Here is a 26,486-nt window from a genome sequence, read left to right on the forward strand (position 1 = left end):
TAAATTTGAGATACTTTCATTTACATTACTTTTAAGATAGGTATTTAAACACAGCCATGGATTTATAAAATAATTTATTGTTTTAACGACTTACTAAAATTTAACATCAAGTCAATGTAATGTGTTGAAGTTAACACATCAAAAACAGTAAGTAAGTACTGTAAGTACATTTTATTTATAAAGCGTTCTTCACAGATTAAATCACATAGCGCTGTACAAAACATAGGTGAAGTAAAACAAGAATTCAATTAAAACAAGGGCAAAAAGGATAAAAAAAATTGATTTAAATGATAGTTAAAAGGTGCATTAACTAAAAGCTTTACTAAAAAGAGAAGTTTTCAAATGTTTCTTAAAAGTGTCAACACAGTCAAGCTCACGGAGGGACTGGTGCAAGTTGTTCCAGAGTCTGGGAGCTATAGCCTGGAATGCCAGGTCTCCACGGGTTTTAAAATTAGTTTTTGGGATCTTTAGAAGACTCTGGCCTGAAGACCGGCGGCTGCGCCCTGAAGAGTAGGGGCATAACAAGTCAGTGATGTACTGAGGGGCCCCACAATGCACCGCACGCAAAGTCAGGACTAATATTTTTTAAACTCAATGCGGGATTTGGACTGGGAGCCAATGAAGACTGGATAAAATGAACAAACACTTTTCTGATCAATAAGCATTGAATGTTGAACGTGTTGCTTTTCCTCTGTTTCAGATTAAATAAATTCAATGTATTAATCCTAGTGCTAGCAATCAATATTGGTTTAATAGAAAAAATGTAATAAATAAATGTTAATATTTGTCACAATTACATGTTGAACTTTGTAAAATGGATGGCATTATCGACTCTATGCTAAAAACAAGACAACATTCAAACTTCTACAAACCATACACACATGTCTGATATATCTTTAAGTTATTACTAACACTTGTTATTATTTACAGAAGGGGTCGCCGACCCGTCGATCGCGATTGACCACTCGATTTTTGAGACCCTACTGGTCAAATGCGAAAATACTAGAAAATAACAAAACATTAATATGGCATTAGTGACACTTCCACCCAGAGGGTGAGCCACAGGCACGCATTTTAACCCCTGAACACAGCTGCACGCCTCGCCTCTCTTCAGCCTCACACGCAGCTGCTCCCCCTACACCAACTGGCCTCGCAAACGCCCATGGCATGTTGTGAACAAAAATCATTGAGCTGCAACAATGCATTAAGGCTGACTGTTGCAAGGCATCGGACATTTTCTAGCATCCAACATCAACTAACTCTTCCCTCAAACACGACCATCATCGCTCGCCTGCGACCGGAAGCTAACAAGCCAAATACTAGAGTCCGTGAACATTGCTCCAAAGTATGATTTTTTTGTTGATTTATATATAAAAGTAAACAATGACAGGTGCTAATATATGATAAAACAAGGTGGCAGCTGAAGGACTTCCCTGTTTATCCCTTCTTAATCACAGAGGAAAAACTCACCAGTTAAACAGCTGATTTTACTACTTCGGACGTAAGACAACCATATGACTCGATTAATAAATATAGTACAGTACTAGGACTATATTTTACTACTTCCGAAGTCAGACAACATATGACTCAATGAATAAATATAGCACAGTACTAGGACTATAGTGGCCAGAAACAGTTAGCATCTACAGCAGGGGTGCCCAAAGTTTGCCACACAGCGAAAATTGGGAAAACAGTAAGAAGCACAAGGAGAAACAGCAAAAATGTTGACATCAGCCAATAATAACAACACAAAACTTTGTCTTTAAAAAAAAAATTAAACTAAAAATAGGTTACATATATACTAGAGATGTGTGATAATATCTGCCTGCCGATATTATCGGCCGATAAATGCGTTAAAATGTAATATCGGAAATTATCGGTATCGTTTTTTTTTACTATCAGTATCGTTTTTATTTTTATTTTTATTTTTTATTAAATCAACATAAAAAACACAAGATACACTTACAATTAGTGCACCAACCCAAAAAACCTCCCTCATTCACACTCATTCACACAAAAGGGTTGTTTCTTTCTGTTATTAATATTCTGGTTCCTACATTATATATCAATATATATCAATACAGTCTGCAAGGGATACAGTCCGTAAGCACACATGATTGTGCGTGCTGCTGGTCCACTAATAGTACTAACCTTTAACAGTTAATTTTACTAATTTTCATTAATTACTAGTTTCTATGTAACTGTTTTTATATTGTTTTACTTTCTTTTTTATTCAAGAAAATATTTTTAATTTTTTATTTATCTTATTTTATTTTATTATTATTTTTCAAAAGTACCTTATGTTCACCATACCTGGTTGTCCAAATTAGGCATAATAATGTGTTAATTCCACAACTGTATATATGGGTTGATATCGGTATCGGTTGATATCGGTATCGGTAATTAAAGAGTTGGACAATATCGGATATCGGCAAAAAGCGATTATCTGACATCCCTAATATATACATATATATTTATATATATATGTCTTGCTTTGGTTTTTGGCTGAGACGAGGGGTCTTGGGCTCGAAAATGTTGATGACCACTGATTTACAGTATTTGTTGGATACAATTAATCCTTCTTTTTGCTCTCCTTCTCCTCCTTTTCCTTCTCCTTACAAGATACACACTTTATTTGTCATTGCCCCCAAAAAGTACAACAAAACGTGTGTGCAGTCAACCTGTCCAAGAAACAGAAACACAAATATGACCGAGGTAGACAGGACTGGAAGGCTGATGGGTTGCCACAAAAGGAAAAATGAGAATGAAAGAGGGAGGAGAAAAAAAGCCAATTTCAAACTCTGCTCCTGTTTCCAATTGACACAAATCCTTTACTCCTTCTTTTGGTGTCCAGCCTTTCATACAAATCACTATGAACCTTTTCCTTTGCCTTGTCCACTTCTCTCTTTGTTATGCGCCTAGCCTCTCAGTACTTCTGTCTACTTTCTTATCTCCCTGACTACACCACTTTTTCAGTCTTGAAATACTTTTCTGTACATCCTCACTCCAAAACCAAGTCTCCTTGTCATCTTTCCTATGTCCAGAGGAAAGCCCACAAACCCTCTTGGCTGTTTTTATAACCACCTCAGCTGTACTTTCCCAGTCATTTGGTAGCTTGCCACTACATACAACTCCTCCTTGAACTCTGCACAACAACCTTCCTTCCTCAAATTCCACTATTTAATCCTAGTGCCCTCTTTTTGCTTTTCACAGTAATCCTACAGACCACTATCATCCTACAGATCACCATCTGATGTTGCCGAACTACATTTTCCCTGGCACCATCTTGCAGTCTCCTACTTCTATCATGTTTTACCTCCTGCATAAGATATACCGTATTTTCCGCACTATAAGGCGCACCTAAAAACCACAATTTTTCTCAAAAGCTGACAGTGCGCCTTATAACCCGGTGCGCTTTATTACGATTCATTTTCATAAAGTTTCGATCTCGCAACTTCGGTAAACAGCCGCCATCTTTTTTCCCGGTAGAACAGGAAGCGCTTCTTCTTCTACGCAAGCAACCGCCAAGGAAAGCACCCGCCCCCATAGAACAGGAAGCGCTTCTTCTTCTACTGTAAGCAACCACCCGCCCCCGGAAGAAGAAGAAAAAACGCGCGGATATCACCGTACGTTTCATTTCCTGTTTACATCTGTCAAGACCACAAAATGGCTCCTACTAAGCGACAAGGATCCGGTTCATAAAAAGACGCAATCTCTCCATCCGCACACGGATTACTACCGTATTTCACAGCAACTGATATTCCTGTGAACCGCACTGTGGAACGGGAGCACGTACGGTGAATATTCGCACCACAGGGAATGAGAAGTCATCCTTCACTGTGGTTCTAGCTTGCCATGCTAACTTCCACCCATGGTGATATTCAAAAGGAAGACCTTGCCAAAAGAGACCTTTCCAGCCGGCGTCATCATAAAAGCTAACTCGAAGGGATGGATGGATGAAGAAAAGATGAGCGAGTGGTTAAGGGAAGTTTACGCGAAGAGGCCGGGTGGCTTTTTTCACACAGCTCCGAAGGCGAACACACCTTCACTAAGACGGGCAGACAGCGCCGGACGACATACGCCAACATTTGCCAGTGGATCGTAAATGCCTGGGCAGATATTTCGGTCACAACTGTGGTCCGAGCTTTCCGGAAGGCAGGATTCACAGAACTACTGGACAATAACAGCGACACTGACTCCGATGATTTCGACGAGACGGAACCGGCCATTTTGGATCCCACGCTTGCGCAACTTTTCAATTCGGACACCGAAGACGAAGAATTCGAAGGATTTACGAATGAAGAATAACTTCAGAAGGTGAGCGCTATGTTTATTTTGTGTGTTGTGACATTAACGTTCGAGCAACATTATGTTGCTATTGCTCTACACCATTTTGAATTTTACTATGTTTGTGATTGCACATTTGCGTACATTTTGGGACAGAGTTGTTAGAACGCTGGTTTTCAATATATTATTAAAGTTTGACTGAACTATCTGACTGTTTTTTTGACATTCACTTTAGCGCAGCGTTTTTTTGACATTCACTTTAGCGCAGCGTAGGCGCGGCTTATAGTCCGGGGCGGCTTATTGGTGGACAAAATTATGAAATATGTAATTCATAGAAGGTGCGGCTAATAATCCGGTGCGCCTTATAGTGCGGAAAATACGGTAGTCAACCTGTAAGCACCTTCCTCTACTCTTGTAGGTCACTCTGTGTTGCTCCCTCTTCTTGAAATATTTGCTCACCACAGCCATTTTCAGCAATCAATCAATCAATCAATGTTTATTTATATAGCCCTAAATCACAAGTGTCTCAAAGGGCTGCACAAGCCACAACGACATCCGCGGTACAGAGCCCACATAAAAGCAGGGATAAACTCACAACCCCAATGGGACGTCGATGTGAATGACTATGAGAAACCTTTGAGAGGACTGCATATGTGGGTGAGTTGGCCCCCCCTCCCCACCACCACCACCAGCCCTACTCACCCCTCTAGGGGAGACCGGATGACATAATATTGTGAAAGTCTAGTCCATAGTAGATCTAACATAATAGTGAGAGTCCAGTCCATAGTGGGGCCAGCAGGAGACCATCTCGAGAGGATACGGGTCAGCAGTGCAGAGATGTCCCCAACCGATGCACAGGCGAACTCTGGACAGCCAGCACTTCATCCATGGCCACCGGACCTGTGTCCCCCCCCTCCAAAAGGGAGAGGGGGGCTGAGGAGAAAATAAAAGAAACGGCAGATCAACTGGTCTAAAAAGGGGGTCTATTTAAAGGCTAGAGTATACAAATTAGTTTTAAGATGGGACTTAAATGCTTCTACTGAGGTAGCATCTCTAACTGTTACCGGGAGGGCATTCCATAGTACTGGAGCCCGAATAGAAAACGCATATAGCCCGCAGACTTTTTTTTGGGCTCTGGGAATCACTAATAAGCCGGAGTTCTTTGAACGCAGATTTCTTGCCGGGACATATGGTACAATACAATCGACAAGATAGGATGGAGCTAGACCGTGTAGTATTTTATACGTAAGTAGCAAACCCTTAAAGTCACATCTTAAGAGCACAGGAAGCCAGTGCAGGTGAGCCAGTATAGACGTCATATGATCAAACTTTCTTGTTCTTGTCAAAAGTCTAGCAGCCGCATTTTGTACCAACTGTAATCTTTTAATGCTAATTTTCATCCTTCTTGCAAAATTCACGAGCATCTGTCCCTCAACATTCCTCTCTTCAACACCATATCTACCCAACACCTCATCTTCCCTGACATGCCCGTTGAAGTCTGCTCCAATCACCACTCTTAGAATACTATGTGTTCAGTGGCGGGCCGTGCGTTTCCCACCTAGGCCTTCAGTGATGTCCGACTTCAATGATTACCTCTCAAAATTCCATTATTTATGTCACTACATGACCATTGCTGGATAAATACTATACAGAAACACATTTACGTACTACTGGGCATTGTACAAAACCGGTTACTTTCTGGCGCATTTAAAAATCAATAAACCCAGCAATTAAAACATATCTTTTGTGGTACTGTCAAAAGTAAAAATACACAAAACATATTAATTGTGAAAAGATGAAGAATTTAAATATCTGAACTCACATTTCATCGCCGGGACAGCTGAGCTAGCTTCCGGGATTGACCGACATCGTCTCACAAAATGTAGTTTCTCTTTAAATATCCTTCTTGAAAATGGCCTTGCAAATATATGTGTTGTCTTGTCTAATCATAAAAGATGCAGACGAGGCGTGTTCTTAAAGTTTACTCCACAATGTGCTCATCAATAACATCCCGCTGCATTTATATAGCGCTTTTCTCTAGTGACTCAAAGCGCTTTACATAGTGAAACCCAATATCTAAGTTCCATTTAAACCAGTGTGGGTGGCACTGGGAGCAGGTGGGTAAAGTGTCTTGCCCAAGGACACAAGAGGAGTGACTCGGATGGCAGAAGCGGGGATCGAACCTGCAACCCTCAAGTTGCTGGCACGGCCGCTCTACCAACCGAGCTATACCGCCTCAATGGTGTGCTTATGTTACCTAGCTCATAACATCCCAATATATATCTGCCTAAAGCCAGCTAGAAGGCCTTACTGACAACAACTTGTGATCTGATTGGCAATCGCAACTGTCTGTCAAATGTTTGTGTCCGCATTGTTGATTCTGAAGGCCCTGACAGATTTGGTACAGCATGGTAACATAAGCTAACTGAATTCTGATTGGATAAAAACTCTATAACCTAAAAACAACAGCGCTGGAAGGAGCATAATATGACATGAAGAGAATATGAATACTTTTAGGTATTTAGGGAAAGTAAATAAAAAATTACTTTTATCTTTAATTTTGATCATGATTTCTGTTTATGTTAGGCCAGCAGAGAAGGCCTTGCTGGCTCTGACGACCCACCACTGTATCTATCACTTCATCCAACTTACTCCAGAATTGCCTTTTTCTCTTCTGACATCCAATTTGTGGGACATATGCACTAACATTCAGCCTCACACCCTCAGTTTCGAGCTATAAGGTCATGATTCTATCGGACACTCTCCTCACTTACAGAACACTTGTCACATACTCCTTCTTCAAGATTACACCGATTCCATTACTCTTTCCATCTACACCATAGTAGAACAGCTTGAATCCAACTCCAATGATCCTGGCATTGCTCCCCATACACCTGGGGCTTCAAAAATAGAAAATGTTTCAAATCCAGAAAGGTACGTACGCCAATAAAAGCTCGCACAAATCCAAGCAATTTTCCTTGTCACAGAGCAATCAATGAGGAATTGATCTCAGGAGTTGGCTTGACATAGCAGCCTAGGATACGCACCCTTTTTAAATATGCAAATCATATTGAAAGTAGCCACGTGCTTAAGCACTGCACTGCAAAAAGTCAGTGTTCGAAAAAAAAATTAAAAAATTAGGTGTATTTTATTTGAACTAAGCAAAATTATCTGCCAATAGAACAAGAAAATTCGGCTGGTCAAGACTTTCCAAAACAAGTAAAATTAGCTTACCTCAATGAACCCAAAAATACCTTAAAATAAGTATATTCTCACTAATAACAAGTGCACTTTTCTTGGTAGAAAAAAAATAGACCTTTTTGCTCAATATGTTGGAAAATATTCTTAAAATAAGTAAATGCTAGTGCCATTATCTTGACATAATGATATGCGCTCGGCATCATGATATTTTTTTTCATGCTTGAAGTAAGAAATTATTACTTTAAAAAAGTAGTTTTAGACTTGTGAGTGTTAATGACACCGCTTTGCATCAGTTGATATTCTCGTTTCTGTCATGACGTGGACTGTGGGATGGTTCGTTTTCCCGGAATGCAAAGGAATTGGATCGGACATGGGATGAAGGTAAATACATAATTTAATTTTACACTAACAAAAGAACAAACAAAAGGCGCGCACAAGGCGGAGAACAAACGTGGCTATGAAAACAATACTGACATATGGACAGAAACTATGGACATAAAACAAAACTCGCTAACTTTGACATGGAAAAACAAAACTTACTTGGCATGGCATGAAACATAAACTATGGTAGCAAGCGTAGCATGGGTAACAGAGTTAGTAGACGTAACAGAGGTAATGTCGCCAGGCCGACTGCCTGGCAACTGCAAGCTTAAATAATGGTGACATGATTAGTGACAACAGGTGCGTGACTCAAAATGTGAAACAGGTGAAATTAATGGTTGCTATGGTGACAAAACAATGGAGTGAAAACAGGAACCAAAAAGAGTCCAAAAACCAAACAGGACATAATTTAAACAAAACTGGCAACACTAAAATTGGCCCTAGTGTGTGAATGTGAGTGTGAATGTTGTCTGTCTATCTGTGTTGGCCCTGCGATGAGGTGGCGACTTGTCCAGGGTGTACCCCGCCTTCCGCCCGATTGTAGCTGAGATAGGCTCCAGCGCCCCCCGTGACCCCGAAGGGAATAAGCGGTAGAAAATGGATGTATGATCACAGACATGACAGTTTCAAGCATGTATTACTCAATATAAATCTCAGCTACAAGCTGCAATATCTTACTAAGATAATTTAGGACCAAAACCCTTAAAACAAGTAAAACACTAACATAAAATCTGCTTAGTGAGAAGAATTATCTTATCAGACAGAAAATAAGCAAATATCACCCTTATTTGAGATATTTAATTTTACTTAGATTTCCATTTTTGCAGTGTGCAGTTGTGGCCAATCACAATTCAGTAAGAGGTGCTTCTTTATGGTGTTTAGGGGGCCCCCAAAAGCAATTAACAAAACATTATTATTTTTTATTTTTTGCATGTACGAGTCTGACTGATGATTTCTAAATGATCAAAGATATATTATTGTACAAAACCACAATTTTAGGTCAACATTTTTGCACATTGCTGTTTCAGGTTTTTGTTACCAAAAATAATAAAGTGAATCAGAATCAGCCAGAGGTGTGGACTCGAGTCACATGACTTGGACTCGAGTCAGACTCGAGTCATGAATTTGATGACTTTAGACTCGACTTGACAAAATGTAAAAAGACTTGCAACTCGACTTAGACTTTAACATCAATGACTTGTGACTTCACTTGGACTTGAGCCTTTTGAATTGACATGACTTGACATGACTTGCTACTTTCCCCAAAACCCAAAGATGAAAAAGTTATTCGGGAGCGCTCCGTATTTTTCATTGTGTACTTGTCTATCAGCGTTGCGTGTGTCAGCTGGTGTGGTCTCAGTACAACAGCCAATCAAATTAGATCTACTTTGTTTTCATCACACAGCATTCATCCAATCAAATTGCAGGACAACCAACGAAGAAGACATGTCCAAACCACACGCCAGTGAACAAAAAATGATACCTAAAATAATTTTGTTTGGGTATAAAAATTACGAGGTGGTCAACACAAAACGGTTTGCAGTATGCAACACATGCGGTTCGAAAATTACTGATGGAGAGGCAACAACTTCCAACTTCGTCCGGCATTTGAAGTTGCACAAAGAACGCTAAGTTTTGAATGTAAGATAACGTTTATTGGCTAAGTAACGTGACTTTTATTTGCCGTGTAGTTAAATCAGTGAGGCTGTAAACTCACTGCTAACGTTATAACGTTATTGCAAACACGGGAATCTGTTGCAGTTCACTACCTTATTCATACTTTTTGTTCAGTGATTTTTTTTAAGCAGGGTTACGTTAGTCAATATATCACACGTAACGTTAGACGGCGGTCAGCAGCACCGCGTATTTTAGCCACCTAAAAAAAGACAAAAATAGTAAAATAAAGGTCAGTTAAAATGTATACTATATTATGAATATGTGTACCGTTTTAGCTAGCTTTCTGAAATACTGTTGGTTGTTTACCTCAGTGGTCCCCAACCACCGGGCCGCGGCCCGGTACTGGTCCGTGGATCGATTGGTATCGGGCCGCACAAGAAATAATTTTTTCTTTTTTTAATTAAATCAACATAAAAAACACAAGATACACTTACAAGTAGTGCACCAACCCAAAACAACTCTCTCCCCCCTTTTGTTCTGGGCATTGAACATGAAGACTCTTCCTTCACTGTTCCGAGCGGCCATGAGAGTCTTGGCAGTGCCTGCCTCCAGTGCTCCAGTGGAGTGAGTTTTCAGCCATGGTGGCATCATACTACACCCCCATCATGCACAAATGACTGACAGACTCTTGGCTAATTTGGTCTTTTGCAAATGCAATGCAGCATAGGGCCCTGACATATAAAAAGTACAACTTTTTTGTTATGTTCACGTATATGTCATGCTTTTTCAATGTTAACACTTTTGTACAAATAAGTACATTCGCACTTTATTTTTCAATGTGTTTGTTCTGTAAAGGAATGAGTTAATGTTTAAAATGACTGGTTAATAGTGCTATTATAAAGTGCAATGTCAGCACAATTTTCTTTCCTGCAATTTAAAATGCACTTGTTTTAATAAATAAATACAGCGTTTGAAAAGCATACACAATCTGTGTTAATATATTAGTCTGTGGTTAAAAGGACTTGAAAGGACTCGAAACTCAAAATGCAGGACTTAGGACTTGACTTGAGACTTTCCAGTCTTGACTTTGGACTTGACTCGGGGCTTGCCTGTCTTGACTCGGGACTTGACTCGGACTTGAGGGCAAAGACTTGAGACTTACTTGTGACTTGCAAAACAATGACTTGGTCCCACCTCTGGAATCAGCTTTATTGTCCAGTTATGTTTAACACACATGGAATTTAACTTCAGTAGACTGCGCTCTCTTTGTACAAAGTAAACATTAAATATGAACAATTAACTAAAAATATAAACTAGTAATTAAAGACTAATATGTACAAGACTGATGAGACAAGATGACACTTTTACTGTAAATACAAAGCTTTATCACTTGGACTGTTCAACCCCAGGCCACTCTTGTAGCTGAATGTTTTCTACATTTTAAGATTAGGAACCATATGTGGCACTCTGGACATCATTCGTTCATTCATTGGTATTATTTATGTTCTTAACTGGGCCACCCCCATATCTTTATAAATGACATGTCATTTGTAAAGACATGCCAGGCTGACAATAGGATAATGTAAACAACACTGCCAGAGCCGCAATGAGTTTATATATTATTTTTATATTATTGGCAGAAATAGAGGGCCCCAAAATCAAATTTTGCTTAGGGCCCAATGGAGGCTTGGGCCGGCACTGCAGTACTGCAGGTCGGCGAATCACCGAATCACTTCTGCAGCAGCAGTTCTGTGCGCAGGTCGGCGAATCACCGAATCACTTCTGCAGCAGCAGTTCTGTGCGCAGGTCGGTGAATCACCGAATCACTTCTGCAGTTCCAGTTCTGTGCGCAGGTCGGCGAATCGCCGAATCACTTCTGCAGTTCCAGTTCTGTGCGCAGGTCGGCGAATCACCGAATCACTTCTGCAGTTCCAGTTCTGTGCGCAGGTCGGCGAATCACCGAATCACTTCTGCAGTTCCAGTTCTGTGCGCAGGTCGGCGAATCACCGAATCACTTCTGCAGTTCCAGTTCTGTGCGCAGGTCGGCGAATCACCGAATCACTTCTGCAGTTCCAGTTCTGTGCGCAGGTCGGCGAATCACCGAATCACTTCTGCAGCAGCAGTTCTGTGCGCAGGTCGGCGAATCACCGAATCACTTCTGCAGTTCCAGTTCTGTGCGCAGGTCGGCGAATCGCCGAATCACTTCTGCAGTTCCAGTTCTGTGCGCAGGTCGGCGAATCACCGAATCACTTCTGCAGTTCCAGTTCTGTGCGCAGGTTGGCGAATCACCGAATCACTTCTGCAGCAGCAGTTCTGTGTGCAGGTCGGCGAATCACCGAATCACTTCTGCAGCAGCAGTTCTGTAAATATGCAAACAAAAAGAAAATAAATACCTTCAAAATAAAACAAATAAATTAAGAGCCAGAAATGCCAACATAAAAACTAAATGTTCTGTAGCCTACGTTTAAAAATATAACAAAGAAAATATTAACTTAAATGTGCAAACAAAAAGAAAATAAATAGGCTACCTTAAATAAAACTAAACAAATATTAAACCAAGTGCCAGAAAAGCCAACATTAAAACTAAAATTTCTGTAGCTTACATTTAAAAATATAAAAATGGAAATCGTGGACATCGGGGGCAGTACCTCTGGATTGGCAGACCGGGGTGGTGGTTCCTCTCTTTAAAAAGGGGAACCGGAGGGTGTGTTCTAACTATCGTGGGATCACACTCCTCAGCCTTCCCGGTAAGGTCTATTCAGGTGTACTGGAGAGGAGGCTACGCCGGATAGTCGAACCTCGGATTCAGGAGGAACAGTGTGGTTTTCGTCCTGGTCGTGGAACTGTGGACCAGCTCTATACTCTCGGCAGGGTCCTTGAGGGTGCATGGGAGTTTGCCCAACCAGTCTACATGTGCTTTGTGGACTTGGAGAAGGCATTCGACCGTGTCCCTCGGGAAGTCCTGTGGGGAGTGCTCAGAGAGTATGGGGTTTCGGACTGTCTGATTGTGGCGGTCCGCTCCCTGTATGATCAGTGTCAGAGCTTGGTTCGCATTGCCGGCAGTAAGTCGGACACGTTTCCGGTGAGGGTTGGACTCCGCCAAGGCTGCCCTTTGTCACCGATTCTGTTCATAACTTTTATGGACAGAATTTCTAGGTGCAGTCAAGGCGTTGAGGGGATCCGGTTTGGTGGCTGCAGGATTAGGTCTCTGCTTTTTGCAGATGATTTGGTCCTGATGGCTTCATCTGGCCAGGATCTTCAGCTCTCACTGGATCGGTTCGCAGCTGAGTATGAAGCGACTGGGATGAGAATCAGCACCTCCAAGTCCGAGTCCATGGTTCTCGCCCGGAAAAGGGTGGAGTGCCATCTCCGGGTTGGGGAGGAGATCTTGCCCCAAGTGGAGGAGTTCAAGTACCTCGGAGTCTTGTTCACGAGTGAGGGAAGAGTGGATCGTGAGATCGACAGGCGGATCGGTGCGGCGTCTTCAGTAATGCGGACGCTGTATCGATCCGTTGTGGTGAAGAAGGAGCTGAGCCGGAAGGCAAAGCTCTCAATTTACCGGTCGATCTACGTTCCCATCCTCACCTATGGTCATGAGCTTTGGGTTATGACCGAAAGGACAAGATCACGGGTACAAGCGGCCGAAATGAGTTTCCTCCGCCGGGTGGCGGGGCTCTCCCTTAGAGATAGGGTGAGAAGCTCTGTCATCCGGGGGGAGCTCAAAGTAAAGCCGCTGCTCCTCCGCATCGAGAGGAGCCAGATGAGGTGGTTCGGGCATCTGGTCAGGATGCCACCCGAGCGCCTCCCTAAGGAGGTGTTTAGGGCATGTCCGACCGGTAGGAGGCCACGAGGAAGACCCAGGACACGTTGGGAAGACTATGTCTCCCGGCTGGCCTGGGAACGCCTCGGGATCCCCCGGGAGGAGCTGGACCAAGTGGCTGGGGAGAGGGAAGTCTGGGCTTCCCTGCTTAGGCTGCTGCCCCCGCGACCCGACCTCGGATAAGCGGAAGAAGATGGATGGATGGAAAAATGGAAATATCAACTTAAATATGCAATAAAAAAGAAAATAAATAGCTTAAATAATATAAAAATCAAGATAAATAATAGCCTATGTATATGTACATACATTAGTTATTATTTTTATTTTAAATCTTCTCAAACAGCCTGCCCTACACTTTACGCCCCGCCCCTCCCCCTCGCGTCGCTGCTGCTCAGCCTTGCCCTGCACTGACTTTCTTTCTGTCTCCTCTACTCTCATAACTTTATGTGTTGAGATAATGTGTGTGTTTGTTTTCATGTCAACATTAGCCGTTAGCTTGGAGAATGAATGGAGAGCGGATGCCAATGGCATGAAACATATCCCCGCGACGGGAGGAGAATCACTCGCGGCATTGGGGCAAGCAGAGCAGAGAGCGAGAGCGTTGTCGTTCACAGAGTGATTCATGTCGTTAATCCGCGGTGAACGAATCGTTCGCTCAGTCCCTCCCCCCGCCCCCATGATGAGTAGCTGGCTGCGTCGTTCGCCGACGTCACAGAATGCGCCAGTTCCACTCATACCGGCATGGTCGCGGCGGAGCTCAACTGAACTGAGAAAGGAACGAATCAGTTCATGAAGTGATTCGGTTCAGTACGTTCACTCAAAAGATTCGTTCGTTCGAACGAATCGTTCGCGAACGACACAACATTAATTTACTGCAACTAGCTTATAGGCGAGTGGTTCCTTCCTTCTCACCGCTTCATGTGTCAGCACATGTTACGTCTCGTCTCGATTACTGTAACGTATTATTTTCGGGTCTCCCTATGTCTAGCATTAAAAGATTACATCCCATCCATCCATCCATTTTCTACCGCTTATTCCCTTTGGGGTCGCGGGGGGCGCTGGAGCCTATCTCAGAGTTGGTACAAAATGCGGCTGCTAGACTTTTGACAAGAACAAGAAAGTTTGATCATATTACGCCTATACTGGCTCACCTGCACTGGCTTCCTGTGCACTTAAGATGCGACTTTAAGGTTTTACTACTTACGTATAAAATACTACACGGTCTAGCTCCAGCCTATCTTGCCGATTGCATTGTACCATATGTCCCGGCAAGAAATCTGCGTTCAAAGAACTCCGGCTTATTAGTGATTCCCAGAGCCCAAAAAAAGTCTGCGGGCTGTAGAGCGTTTTCTATTCGGGCTCCAGTACTATGGAATGCCCTCCCGGTAACAGTTAGAGATGCTACCTCAGTAGAAACATTTAAGTCCCATCTCAAAACTCATTTGTATACTCTAGCCTTTGAATAGCCCCCCTTTTTTTAGACCAGTTGATCTGCCGTTTCTTTTCTTTTCTCCTCTGCTCCCCCCTATCCCTTGTGGAAGGGGAGACACACAGATCCGGTGGCCATGGATGGGGTGCTGGCTGTCCGGGGTCGGGACCCAGGGTGGACCGCTCGCCTGTATATCGGTTGGGAACATCTCTGCGCTGCTGACCCGTCTCCGCTCGGGATGGTTTCCTGCTGACCCCACTGTGGACTGGACTCTTACTGTTATGCTGGATCCACTATGGACTGTACTCTCACAATATTATGTTAGACCCACTCGACATCCATTGCATTCGGTCTCCCTAGAGGGGGGGGGGTTACCCACATATGCGGTCCTCTCCAAGGTTTCTCATAGTCATTCACATCGACGTCCCACTGGGGTGAGTTTTTCCTTGCCCTTATGTGGGCTCTGTACCGAGGATGTCGTTGTGGCTTGTGCAGCCCTTTGAGACACTTGTGATTTAGGGCTATATAAATAAACATTGATTGATTGATTGATTGATATTACGAATGCTACGAAATACTTTGACTCTTGTGTGATTACTCAATTTATTATTAAAACTCAGGAGAGCTTCTTGCGGTAGCAGTCGTACGTGACATCCTCCTCATTCTCTGTGCGGCGACGACCCGCTACTGTTTTACGCCTGACATGGCCAAGGAGTCACAGGGACATGTTTTGACAGCAATAGGTGGCAAAATTATCAACTAGATAAATTAAAATAAGTCCTCACATATATTAATATTAATATGAAGCATTAAATGCATTGGTGAAAAGGTGAATTTTGTGTCCAGTGGCGGGCCGTGCGTCTCCCACCTAGGCCTTCAGTGATGTCTGACTTCAATGATTCCCTTTAAAAATACCATAATTTATATCAACATAGTATTTCTCCAGCAATGGAGAAATACTATACAGAAACACATTTACGCACTACTGGGCATTGAATCACCACCAACAGTGTACAAAACGGGTTATTTTGTGGCGCATTTAAAAATCAATACGTTTGCATCATCAATTAAAACATATTTTATGTGGTACTGTCAAAATAAAACTTGCAAAAAAACATATTAAACATGAAAAAATTAACAAATAAAATATCTCAACTCACAATTTGTAAAACCCATTCGAGCTTCCGGGTTTGGCCGACATCATTTCACAAGATGTAGTTTCTCTTTAAATATCCTTCTTGAAAATGGCCTTGCAAATATATGTGTCGTCTTGTCTAATCATAAAAGATGCAGACAAGGCGTGTTGGCGGAGTTCTTAAATTTTAATCCACAGCGTGCTCATCAAAAACATCCCGCTGCCGGCATGTCTACATTCAACAATCTTAAAGGGGGCTACCGCGCATGCTCTTCACTACTGTGGCATGCTGGGTAATGGAGTTCTTATGTTACCTAGCTCATAACATCACAATATATATCTGCCTTAGGCCAGCTAGAAGGCCTTACTGACAACAACTCGTGATCTGATTGGCTACCGCAACTGTCTGTCAAATGTTTGTGTCCATTCAATGACAGTGCACAGACGCCCGCATTGTCGATTCTAAAGGCCTCGGGCAGATTTCGTACAGCATGGCAACATAAGCTAGCTGAATTCTGATTGGATAAAAACTCTATAACCTAAAACAACAGCGCTGGAAGGAGCATAATATGACATGAGGAGAATATGAATACTTTTAGATATTTAGGGAAAGTAAAAAATAATTGTATCTTTGATTATGATCACGATTTCCGGTTATGTTAGGCCAGGGGTGCTCACACTTTTTCTGCAGGCGAGCTACTTTTCAATTGATCAAGTCGTGGGGATCTACCTCATTCATATATATCATTTATATTTACTTATTTATGAAATATATGTTTTTGTTAACAAGTTAAAGGTGTTTAATGATAATGCAAGCATGTTTAACACATATAGTTAATATTGTTAATACATTAAAGGTGTTTAATGATAATACAGGTATGTTTAATACATATAGTTAATATTGTTAACAAGTTAAAGGTGTTTAAAGATAATGCAAGCATGTTTAACACATATAGTTAATATTGTTAACAAGTTAAAGGTGTTTAAAGATAATGCAAGCATGTTTAACACATATAGTTAATATTGTTAACAACTTAAAGGTGGTTAAAGATAAAACAAGCATGTTTAACACATATAGTTAATATTGTTAACAACTTAAAGGTGGTTAAAGATAATACAAGCATGTTTAACACATATAGTTAATATTGTTAACAAGTTAAAGGTGGTTAAAGATAATACAAGCATGTTTAACACATATAGATTCCTTTCTTTCATGAAGACAAGAATATAAGTTGGTGTATTACCTGATTGTGATGACTTGCATTGATAGGAATCAGACAGTGGTGATGATAATGTCCGCATTTTCGAATGGAGGAGAAAAAAAGTCCTCCTTTCTGTCCAATACCACATGAAAGTGGTTGGTTTTGGCATCTTATTTGTCCAGCTTCCGTACTCCTTTGTATACACTTTACAAGAAATACATTGTCGGCAAACTCCGTAGCTTGCTAGCTTGTGCACGCCAGCTTTCTGAGACTCTTATTTTGGTAGCGCAGGCAGGATGAAGCAGAGCTTTTATTGTGCAACTGTGCAGTCGGTCTTTGGAGTTTTGACGACATGTACGGCGCCAGAGTCTGTTGAAATAAAGTGTTTCTCGCCTTCCAGTCGGTAATTTTAATGAGCTGGCAGCAGCCAGCGTCATCTCAGAAGACCCTCGGGTGCCGTGAATGTCAATCAAGTGACGAAAGTGACGTCATAGTGAAGATTTATGATCGCTCATTTTTAGGACTATTTTTTTAATGCTTGGCTGGTGATCGACTGACACACCCTCCGAGATCGACCGGTAGCTCGCGATCGACGTAATGAGCACCCCTGTGTTAGGCCATGCGGAAAAAGCCTGGCTGGCCCTGACGGCACACCACTGGTTGAAACCAAATGTTGCCAAAGCCTGAACAACCACCTCTGCAGGTCACCAAAATATCCACAGCCTGGAGCAATGTACGTACGTCAGCCATGAAGTTGGCGTGAGGCAGCACACATTTCCACGTCAACGTCAGTCTTGATACGTCTCTTGTTTGCTGTGAAAAATGTTGTACACTGTATTTTGAGTGGAAGTAAGCTTGTTACATGAGGCCCCTGTTTTCTTGCACACACATATTTCCTCAGGGCTGCCAAGTTTCAGAAATGACAGTGTCGGGATGCGTTTGCAAGACTTGGCCTGTTTTAACAATGATTTATACCTTAAGACTGATGTACTCACCTCCAGTGGCTCTCACTGCTTAAATTAGAAATAAAAAATCATCTCCACTGATTTCTCTGCTGGCTCTTCTGTCTCATGCCCTGTCTCTATGCTCTCAATTTGTATCTCTCTACATCTCCGTCCTCATTGTCCTCAATCTCTCCTGATCTCTCTTCCTCGTCTGTCTCTTCTGTGCTCTCTCCACTCTCATTTTCATGGGATACACAATTGGTCTGTCACTCGTACTGCCCAGAATGACAGCAGATCTCTCTGCTGTCTCTTCCTCCGACCTAGCAACTATCTACATGTTACTGTTTGATTGAATACTGTTTTACAGTGCTTCTCAAAGTACATTCCCGGGACTCCTTTTTGGGGTACAAATCTAACCAGATGGACCCCTGTTACCTTTAGAAACACTGCTTTTTTTTGTTTCTAAATTCACATTTACAAGTCTGTCACTCTGACACATTGAGACTAGCGTTATTGTTTCTTTTTTAAGCGTGAAAAGACCAAGAGAACAGAGCCCTACAACAAATACAGAACGATGATACACTTATAGCAACCCTAAAACAGTACCGTATTTTCCGCACTATAAGGCGCACCGGATTATTAGCCGCACCTTCAATGAATGGCATATTTCATAACTTTGTCCACCAATAAGCCGCCCCGGACTATAAGCCGCGCCTACGCTGCGCTAAAGGGAATGTCAAAAAAAACAGTCAGATAGGTCAGTCAAACTTTAATAATATATTAAAAACCAGCGTTCTAACAACTCTGTTCACTCCCAAAATGTACGCAAATGTGCAATCACAAACATAGTAAAATTCAAAATAGTGCAGAGCAATAGCAACATAATGTTGCTCGAACGTTAATGTCACAACACACAAAATAAACATAGCGCTCACTTTCTGAAGTTATTCTTCATTCGTAAATCCTTCGTCTTCGGTGTCCGAAGTGAAAAGTTGGGCAAATTTACGATCCACTGGCAGATGTTGGCGTCATCTGGCGCTGCCTCCTCGTCTTAGTGAAGGTGTGTTCGCCTTCTGTCATCCATTGTTCCCACGCAGTTAGCAGTCTAGCTTCGAATGCCCTGTTGACACCAATATCTAGCGGCTGGAGGTCTTTTGTCAATCCACCCGGAATGACGGCGAGTATTGAATTAAGCGCGTAAGCGTGTCTCTCAATGTGCTGTTATGAGCTAGCAAATATAACAACTACACTACCCAGCATGCAACGATAGTTACGAGCATGCGCGGTAGCCCTGAGAAGCGTTGTTGTATGCTGGGAGTTAGAATGTGGTTATGAGCACGCTGTGAGTAAACGTTGAGAACTCAGTTAACACGCCTCGTCTGCATTATTTAAAATTAGACAGACAACACACTTAATAGGAGCCATTTTGGGGTCTTTACATAAACACACAAATGGAAATGAAACGTCACATATCCCAGCATGCACCGCGCGCTTCTTCTACGGGGAAAAAAGATGGCGGCTGTTTACCGAAGTTGCGAGACCGAAACTTTATGAAAATGAATCTTAATATTTATCCATATATAAAGCGCACCGGGTTATAAGGCGCACTGTCAGCTTTTGAGAAAATTTGTGGTTTTTAGGTGCGCCTTATAGTGCGGAAAATACGGTACATATTAACTAAGAACCCCAAGGACAAACAGCAAAGTCAACAGTGAACATAATTAGGTATTTACCAACCCACCATCTCCAACAAGCAGGAGAACTTCGAGTGTGTTTTAAAGTAGGCGTTGAAGTGTGTGTTGATTCTGATTGGTTAATACAAGTTATTATTATTATTATTATATTGCCTCGTGCCTTCACAAAGGACCAATGGATCAATGATCTCGGCCAGTCAATTACAGTAACTCGAACTGCGGCAAGCCGTGACAACCAAATCATATTATCATGAATAAAATAAATAGTGAGTAATTGTGAAAAGTAGTCCATCCATCCATCCATCTTCTTCCGCTTATCCGAGGTCGGGTCGCGGGGGCAGCAGCCTAAGCAGGGAAGCCCAGACTTCCCTCTCCCCAGCCACTTCGTCCAGCTCTTCCCGGGGGATCCCGAGGCGTTCCCAGGCCAGCCGGGAGACATAGTCTTCCCAACGTGTCCTGGGTCTTCCTCGTGGCCTCCTACCGGTCGGACATGCCCTAAACACCTCCTTAGGGAGGCGCTCGGGTGGCATCCTGACCAGATGCCCGAACCACCTCATCTGGCTCCTCTCGATGCGTAGGAGCAGCGGCTTTACTTTGAGCTCCCCCCGGATGACAGAGCTTCTCACCCTATCTCTAAGGGAGAGCCCCGCCACCCGGCGGAGGAAACTCATTTCGGCCGCTTGTACCCGTGATCTTGTCCTTTCGGTCATAACCCAAAGCTCTTGACCATAGGTGAGGATGGGAACGTAGATCGACCGGTAAATTGAGAGCTTTGCCTTCCGGCTCAGCTCCTTCTTCACCACAACGGATCGATACAGCGTCCGCATTACTGAAGACGCCGCACCGATCCGCCTGTCGATCTCACGATCCACTCTTCCCTCACTCGTGAACAAGACTCCGAGGTACTTGAACTCCTCCACTTGGGGCAAGATCTCCTCCCCAACCCGGAGATGGCACTCCACCCTTTTCCGGGCGAGAACCATGGACTCGGACTTGGAGGTGCTGATTCTCATCCCAGTCGCTTCACACTCAGCTGCGAACCGATCCAGTGAGAGCTGAAGATCCTGGCCAGATGAAGCCATCAGGACCAAATCATCTGCAAAAAGCAGAGACCTAATCCTGCAGCCACCAAACCGGATCCCCTCAACGCCTTGACTGCGCCTAGAAATTCTGTCCATAAAAGTTATGAACAGAATCGGTGACAAAGGGCAGCCTTGGCGGAGTCCAACCCTCACCGGAAACGTGTCCGACTTACTGCCGGCAATGCGAACCAAGCTCTGACACTGATCATACAGGGAGCGGACCGCCACAATCAGACAGTCCGAAACCCCATACTCTCTGAGCACTCCCCACAGGACTTCCCGAGGGACACGGTCGAATGCCTTCTCCAAGTCCACTTTTTCTTGTCCACTGTGAAAAGTAGTGAGTGGGTAAATATAAGCGTGAGAAATGTCAAGTGTGTCGTGAGAATGGGTTAAATTGTGTGACTGTCACGCTCAAAGCGTGAGGCTTGGCAGCTCTGCTTCCTTCTCTCCATTTAAGGTCCCCACTCTCACCTCCACCCTTCTACCCTTCCTTATCTCTCTCTGCCTCCTAACATGCTTTCCCCCTCTCCTCCTCCTTGGTCTTTGGTCAACAGTAGCATAGCTTCAACCGGTTCCCTTCAACGGCAGACAGTCAGTCGTTAAAGGGGAACTGAACTTTTTTTTTAAATTTTGCCTATCATTCACAATCATAATGAGAGACATGACGACGGATGGATTTTTTTTTTTTTAATGCATTCGAAATATGAAATAAACAAGCGCTTTTTGTGTCGTTCTCGCCAGTTCCAGGTCCTAAATTGGCTGTCAAAGTGTCTCTACCCCTTAGCTACATCTCATGTCCAGGTGAGATGCATGATTTATGATCTACAATAAACTTCCAAGGAGCAGGGAAGCGAGGAAACAGCAGACCACTTGATGATGTAAACATAGGCAGACACGGAAGTGATTACGTTGTCGCTATAAATAGTTCATCTGTGTTAGCGCTTATAATAACAATATCACTAACACTTTGTTAATATTCAAGTCACAAAATGTAAATTGAGTATTGTTGGTGCTCTTAGAATGGTTATGTATCGGATTTTAAGGGCGCAATAGTGGAGCTGCTGTAAGCAAACTTTTATTGATGCTTATTTAATATTTAGAATGCTTTAACACGGGCCGCAAGCGAAATGATATGGAAATTTAGTTATTTATCCACATATTGGATTTGGTAAAGATCTGTATGCCAATGCCCTTTACTGACACAACACTACCGAATACAGCCAGGCTTGGGACCGGCACTAGGAGGCTAGTTGGCTGGGTTTGTGGGATTATTATCAATGGATGATATTAATCATAAAACATCATAATTTTCAATGCATCTATTGGGATTAAGCCGCCCCTGTCTTTAAAACCAATAGCTTCAATCAAGTGGCTTTCATTGTAGCACAGTTATGGGCTATTGTATGAGATGCAAAAGTGAAACTAACATTGTTTAATGCTGACACAAATAGATGTATTACATTTTTATTTTAATTTTATTACCTGATCCTGGTTCCTAAATGTTGTTGCTCTGTGTGAATGCTTTAATGTGAGCTTTAAAGACATTATGTCTGCGTTGAGTTAACAGTGAAGTGTTCCATGCTCAGTTTGCTGTAAACCCTAGTCCTAACCCTACAAGAATGAACCATTTTGCATTTTTGCAAGGGGGTGTGGGTGGTGTTACATATTCCTATTTTGGATTCAAACATCTTTATGATTGGAATGTTACACCAAATATTATTTTATCTTTACTTTTACGATGTCGTCTTTTATATCTTTCAAATCTTTAGAAAAGCCCAAACCCTGATCATGTGGCCTTGATCAGTGTCACATTTGAAATGAGATTAGGTAAAAAGCCAAGCTATGAATGTATTGTGTTTTCTAGTCCATAACTCCAAACTAGTTGTTTTAAAGTACACACACACTTCTAAAAAAATAAATAAAAAATCGTATTTTTCAATCAAACTTCTGCAATAGTATTTGGACACATTGTGATTCTTTGGAAGAAGATGTTCAGCTTGTTGGCGTTCAAAAGATCTGTTTAAGGCTTTTAAATCCAAATCATCCTAGAATTAGAATGGCTAAAAAGTCCTTGCAACAACATCCCTTACCTACACTGACCAAATTAGTGTTAAAATGTTCTTAGTTACAGTAAGTGCGCAAGGACAAATCGTCCTCATTTCTACATGAATTTCTCTTCAGGAAAAAAAACAACTTATTATTTCTTGTCCACGTTTTCCATGATGAAGCCAGATCAGGTTGTGATTAATAGATGCATGCAATTACTGATAAAAGCTGTTAAGAAATACAGGCTTCCACATCTAATTTTAAAATGTGTCTGCATTTCCTTTGAACCTTGGCCGACGGTACTATCCAGTAAATTGAATGCATGCATTTCTCTCCTTCTATTTAGGAAGACGAGAACAGAAAATCACTATTTAGCATTTCTATTCATTCAATTTAACTTTCAAGCCGGTGATTAAAATCTGTAATGTTACAGAATTAATTAACTCACTATTGTACTTCTCTCTCAGCTGACAAAGTAGAAAATTGACATCATCGGGAAGTAAGAATATATACCGAGCATTACTGAACTTTGAGCCGTGCAATATCTTTTTTGGAAGGACGCCATTGGCGAGGCATTTGAAAGAAGAAATCTGCGTTATAAGGGCTTGAGGACGGAGGATGAAAGGCGAAGATGCGTCTACTAGAGGTCGGCTGTATTGATTCCAGGTCACAATATTTTTCCTGTCCTTTTAATAAATGTATTTAGTTTTACTCAGTAACGGACGTCTTTTAAAATGTCAATTTATACAATACTTCAAATAACAAACTGTAGTGAGAGTAAAATTAAACATTTGAAAAACTATATAGCGACTAGAGATGCGCGGATAGGCAAATATTTCATCCGCAACCGCATCAGAAAGTCGTCAACCGTCCGCAATCCACCCGATCTAACATTTGATCAGAACTGCATCCGCCCGCCATCCGCCCGGTATATCTAATATAGACGATGCGAGGCATTAGTGAGGCACCTGCCAACTACTCCGGTTTTCCCGTAATTCGTACGGTTTTCATCAACCTATTCCGGGTTACGGGTGCAGTGATAAAAAATACGTTTTTTCTTTAATTTAAAAAAAAAAGGGTGAAAACTACGCGAATTGCACCTTGTGCAGACAAGATTTTTCGATCGGACACGGAGGAATGAGCGATGTAAAAGACCACTTTGGGACAAAAAAACACAAGTCTAATGCCGTTGCTAGCGATACAAGTGGAAAACTTTCAACGTTTTTCGTCGCCCAAACAGATTCTTTGGATGTGATAAATGCCGAAGTTTTATTTACGGAGGCAATAATTGAGCATGGACTTCCAATCGCACTGGCTGATCACATGGGACAGTTACATGTTTGTAATGCAACCTTTAAAAATCATTACGCGGTGATCGCGGTCCCAAAAATAAACTTTTCTTGCATGATAATGTCCAGAAAAATTCGCTTTATATTACTATAGAGTCCTTTTAACGAATGAGTTTGATGGTTTATCACAAACCTTAAATGAAAGAAGTCCTTTCTTCTCCTGCACCTGCATGCACTTTGGCCTTGCTTCCTGTGTGGTGCGCAATCCTGTCGGCTGTATTTCACAGCACGACATACTGTTAAAAGTGTTTATACTATTTATGCTTTCAAGTCCAAGTTGAAGAAATCTTGTTAAATGTTGACAGCATAACTACCAAAATACAGAAGTTTGTCCTTAATATTTTTGCAGTGCTATTTCTGTTGAAAAGTTAAAATGATTACATTAGAGATGTGATGTGCCACTTTTCAAAGTGTCTGATGGCTTAAATTAATTTTCATTAATTTTTCATATTTTAAATTCTTTTGAAAGGCTTACAAAAAAACTACATTTGAATTGTAATTCCATGCTATTGACAGGACTATTAATTTTAATGAAGTTAGCTTACCATGTTTACAGTATGATAATTGTGATAGAAATGTGAATTTCGGGGGGTGGCGGGCAGGTAAGCTGCTTACCTGCTGCGCGTGACGCCGGCCGCGGCGAAGGCGGACGAGGCGGGGTGTCGGTGCGGTGGGCGCGGTAGTGACCCTGGACGTGCGTCGGGCCCTTCTCGCGGATCGCCTCAGCTACGGCTCCCGGTGGGGCCCTCTCGGGGGAAGGGGCCTCGGTCCCGGACACCGGCGAGGCGTCCCTTCTCCGCTCCGTAAAAGTGTCCATCTCTTTTCTTTTTTCTTCTTCTGTTGTGGCATATGCAGCAGGTGCCTGCTCGTTTTTCGTATGTGGGTAACAACATTTAACTATGTGTATATATTTCCGAATTGGTTTAACTGCCACCCGCAAAAAAAAAAAAAAAAAAAAAAATCTAATTGATCCGCCCGACCCGACCCGCACGCGGATAAAATCTTATTTTTTTAAATTTCATCCGCCCGATCCGCGGATAATCCGCGGACTCCGCGGTTGTGCCCGCAAACCGCGCATCTCTAATAGCGACTCAATTGTAGTTAGGTGAGTAAAGGGGTACCGTGATATATGGATTTAATTCCTTCTGTGACGCAGCTTGTACCTCAAAAAAACAGTGTCGCCCATTGAAATGAATACAAACCTATTTGGCTGGTGCTTGGTCACCCCTAAAACAGCACAATTACAAACATGTAACATGACTTTTGAAAAAAACAAACAAACTTTTAGATAATAAATATTGCATGAAAACAGTGTCACGGTGCATGCACAATTCCTCATGCCATCTGCAGCAAGCGCGGCCGACAGCTCCGCGAGGAGTGACCCGGGACACTCCCCTGATCGCTCTTCCCGCATCGCGGCCACGCGCCTGCACGGCTTCAGGGAATCGTCAATCAGCGCACCTGGATTTGATGAAGGCAGACGACATAAAGACCAGCGGACCCGAAGATCCAGTGCCGGAACGAAGTTAACTCCCCGTAGTAAGCATCCCGTCTCTGGCTTCCCTCCTCGTACCTGCTCTCTGTGCTTTCCCTCTGCCCGTGTCTTAAAAACCTTGTTTCCATATGAGTTGGGAAATTGTGTTAGATGTAAATATAAACGGAATACAATGATTTGCAAATCATTTTCAACCCATATTCAATTGAATGCACTACAAAGACAAGGTATTTGATGTTCAAACTCATAAACTTTTTTTTTTTTTTGCAAATAATAATAAACTTAGAATTTCATGGCTGCAACACGTGGACATCGGGGGCAGTACCTCTGGATTGGCAGACCGGGGTGGTGGTTCCTCTCTTTAAAAAGGGGAACCGGAGGGTGTGTTCTAACTATCGTGGGATCACACTCCTCAGCCTTCCCGGTAAGGTCTATTCAGGTGTACTGGAGAGGAGGCTACGCCGGATAGTCGAACCTCGGATTCAGGAGGAACAGTGTGGTTTTCGTCCTGGTCGTGGAACTGTGGACCAGCTCTATACTCTCGGCAGGGTCCTTGAGGGTGCATGGGAGTTTGCCCAACCAGTCTACATGTGCTTTGTGGACTTGGAGAAGGCATTCGACCGTGTCCCTCGGGAAGTCCTGTGGGGAGTGCTCAGAGAGTATGGGGTTTCGGACTGTCTGATTGTGGCGGTCCGCTCCCTGTATGATCAGTGTCAGAGCTTGGTTCGCATTGCCGGCAGTAAGTCGGACACGTTTCCGGTGAGGGTTGGACTCCGCCAAGGCTGCCCTTTGTCACCGATT

General features: G+C 42.6%; 1 protein-coding gene across 1 annotated transcript in view; it reads right to left on the reverse strand.

Moving 5' to 3' along the window:
• Window positions 1–15,351: 15,351 nt before the first annotated feature.
• Window positions 15,352–26,486, reverse strand: part of LOC133574134 (uncharacterized) — a 48,944-nt gene continuing 37,809 nt past the window's right edge. The window contains exon 4 of the mRNA XM_061926210.2: window positions 15,352–15,433. Coding sequence (XP_061782194.1) covers window positions 15,352–15,433 — 82 coding nt within the window. The remainder of the gene's footprint in view (window positions 15,434–26,486) is intronic.

Source organism: Nerophis lumbriciformis, linkage group LG31 (assembly GCF_033978685.3).
Source record: "Nerophis lumbriciformis linkage group LG31, RoL_Nlum_v2.1, whole genome shotgun sequence".
Taxonomy (NCBI): Eukaryota; Metazoa; Chordata; class Actinopteri; order Syngnathiformes; family Syngnathidae; genus Nerophis; species Nerophis lumbriciformis.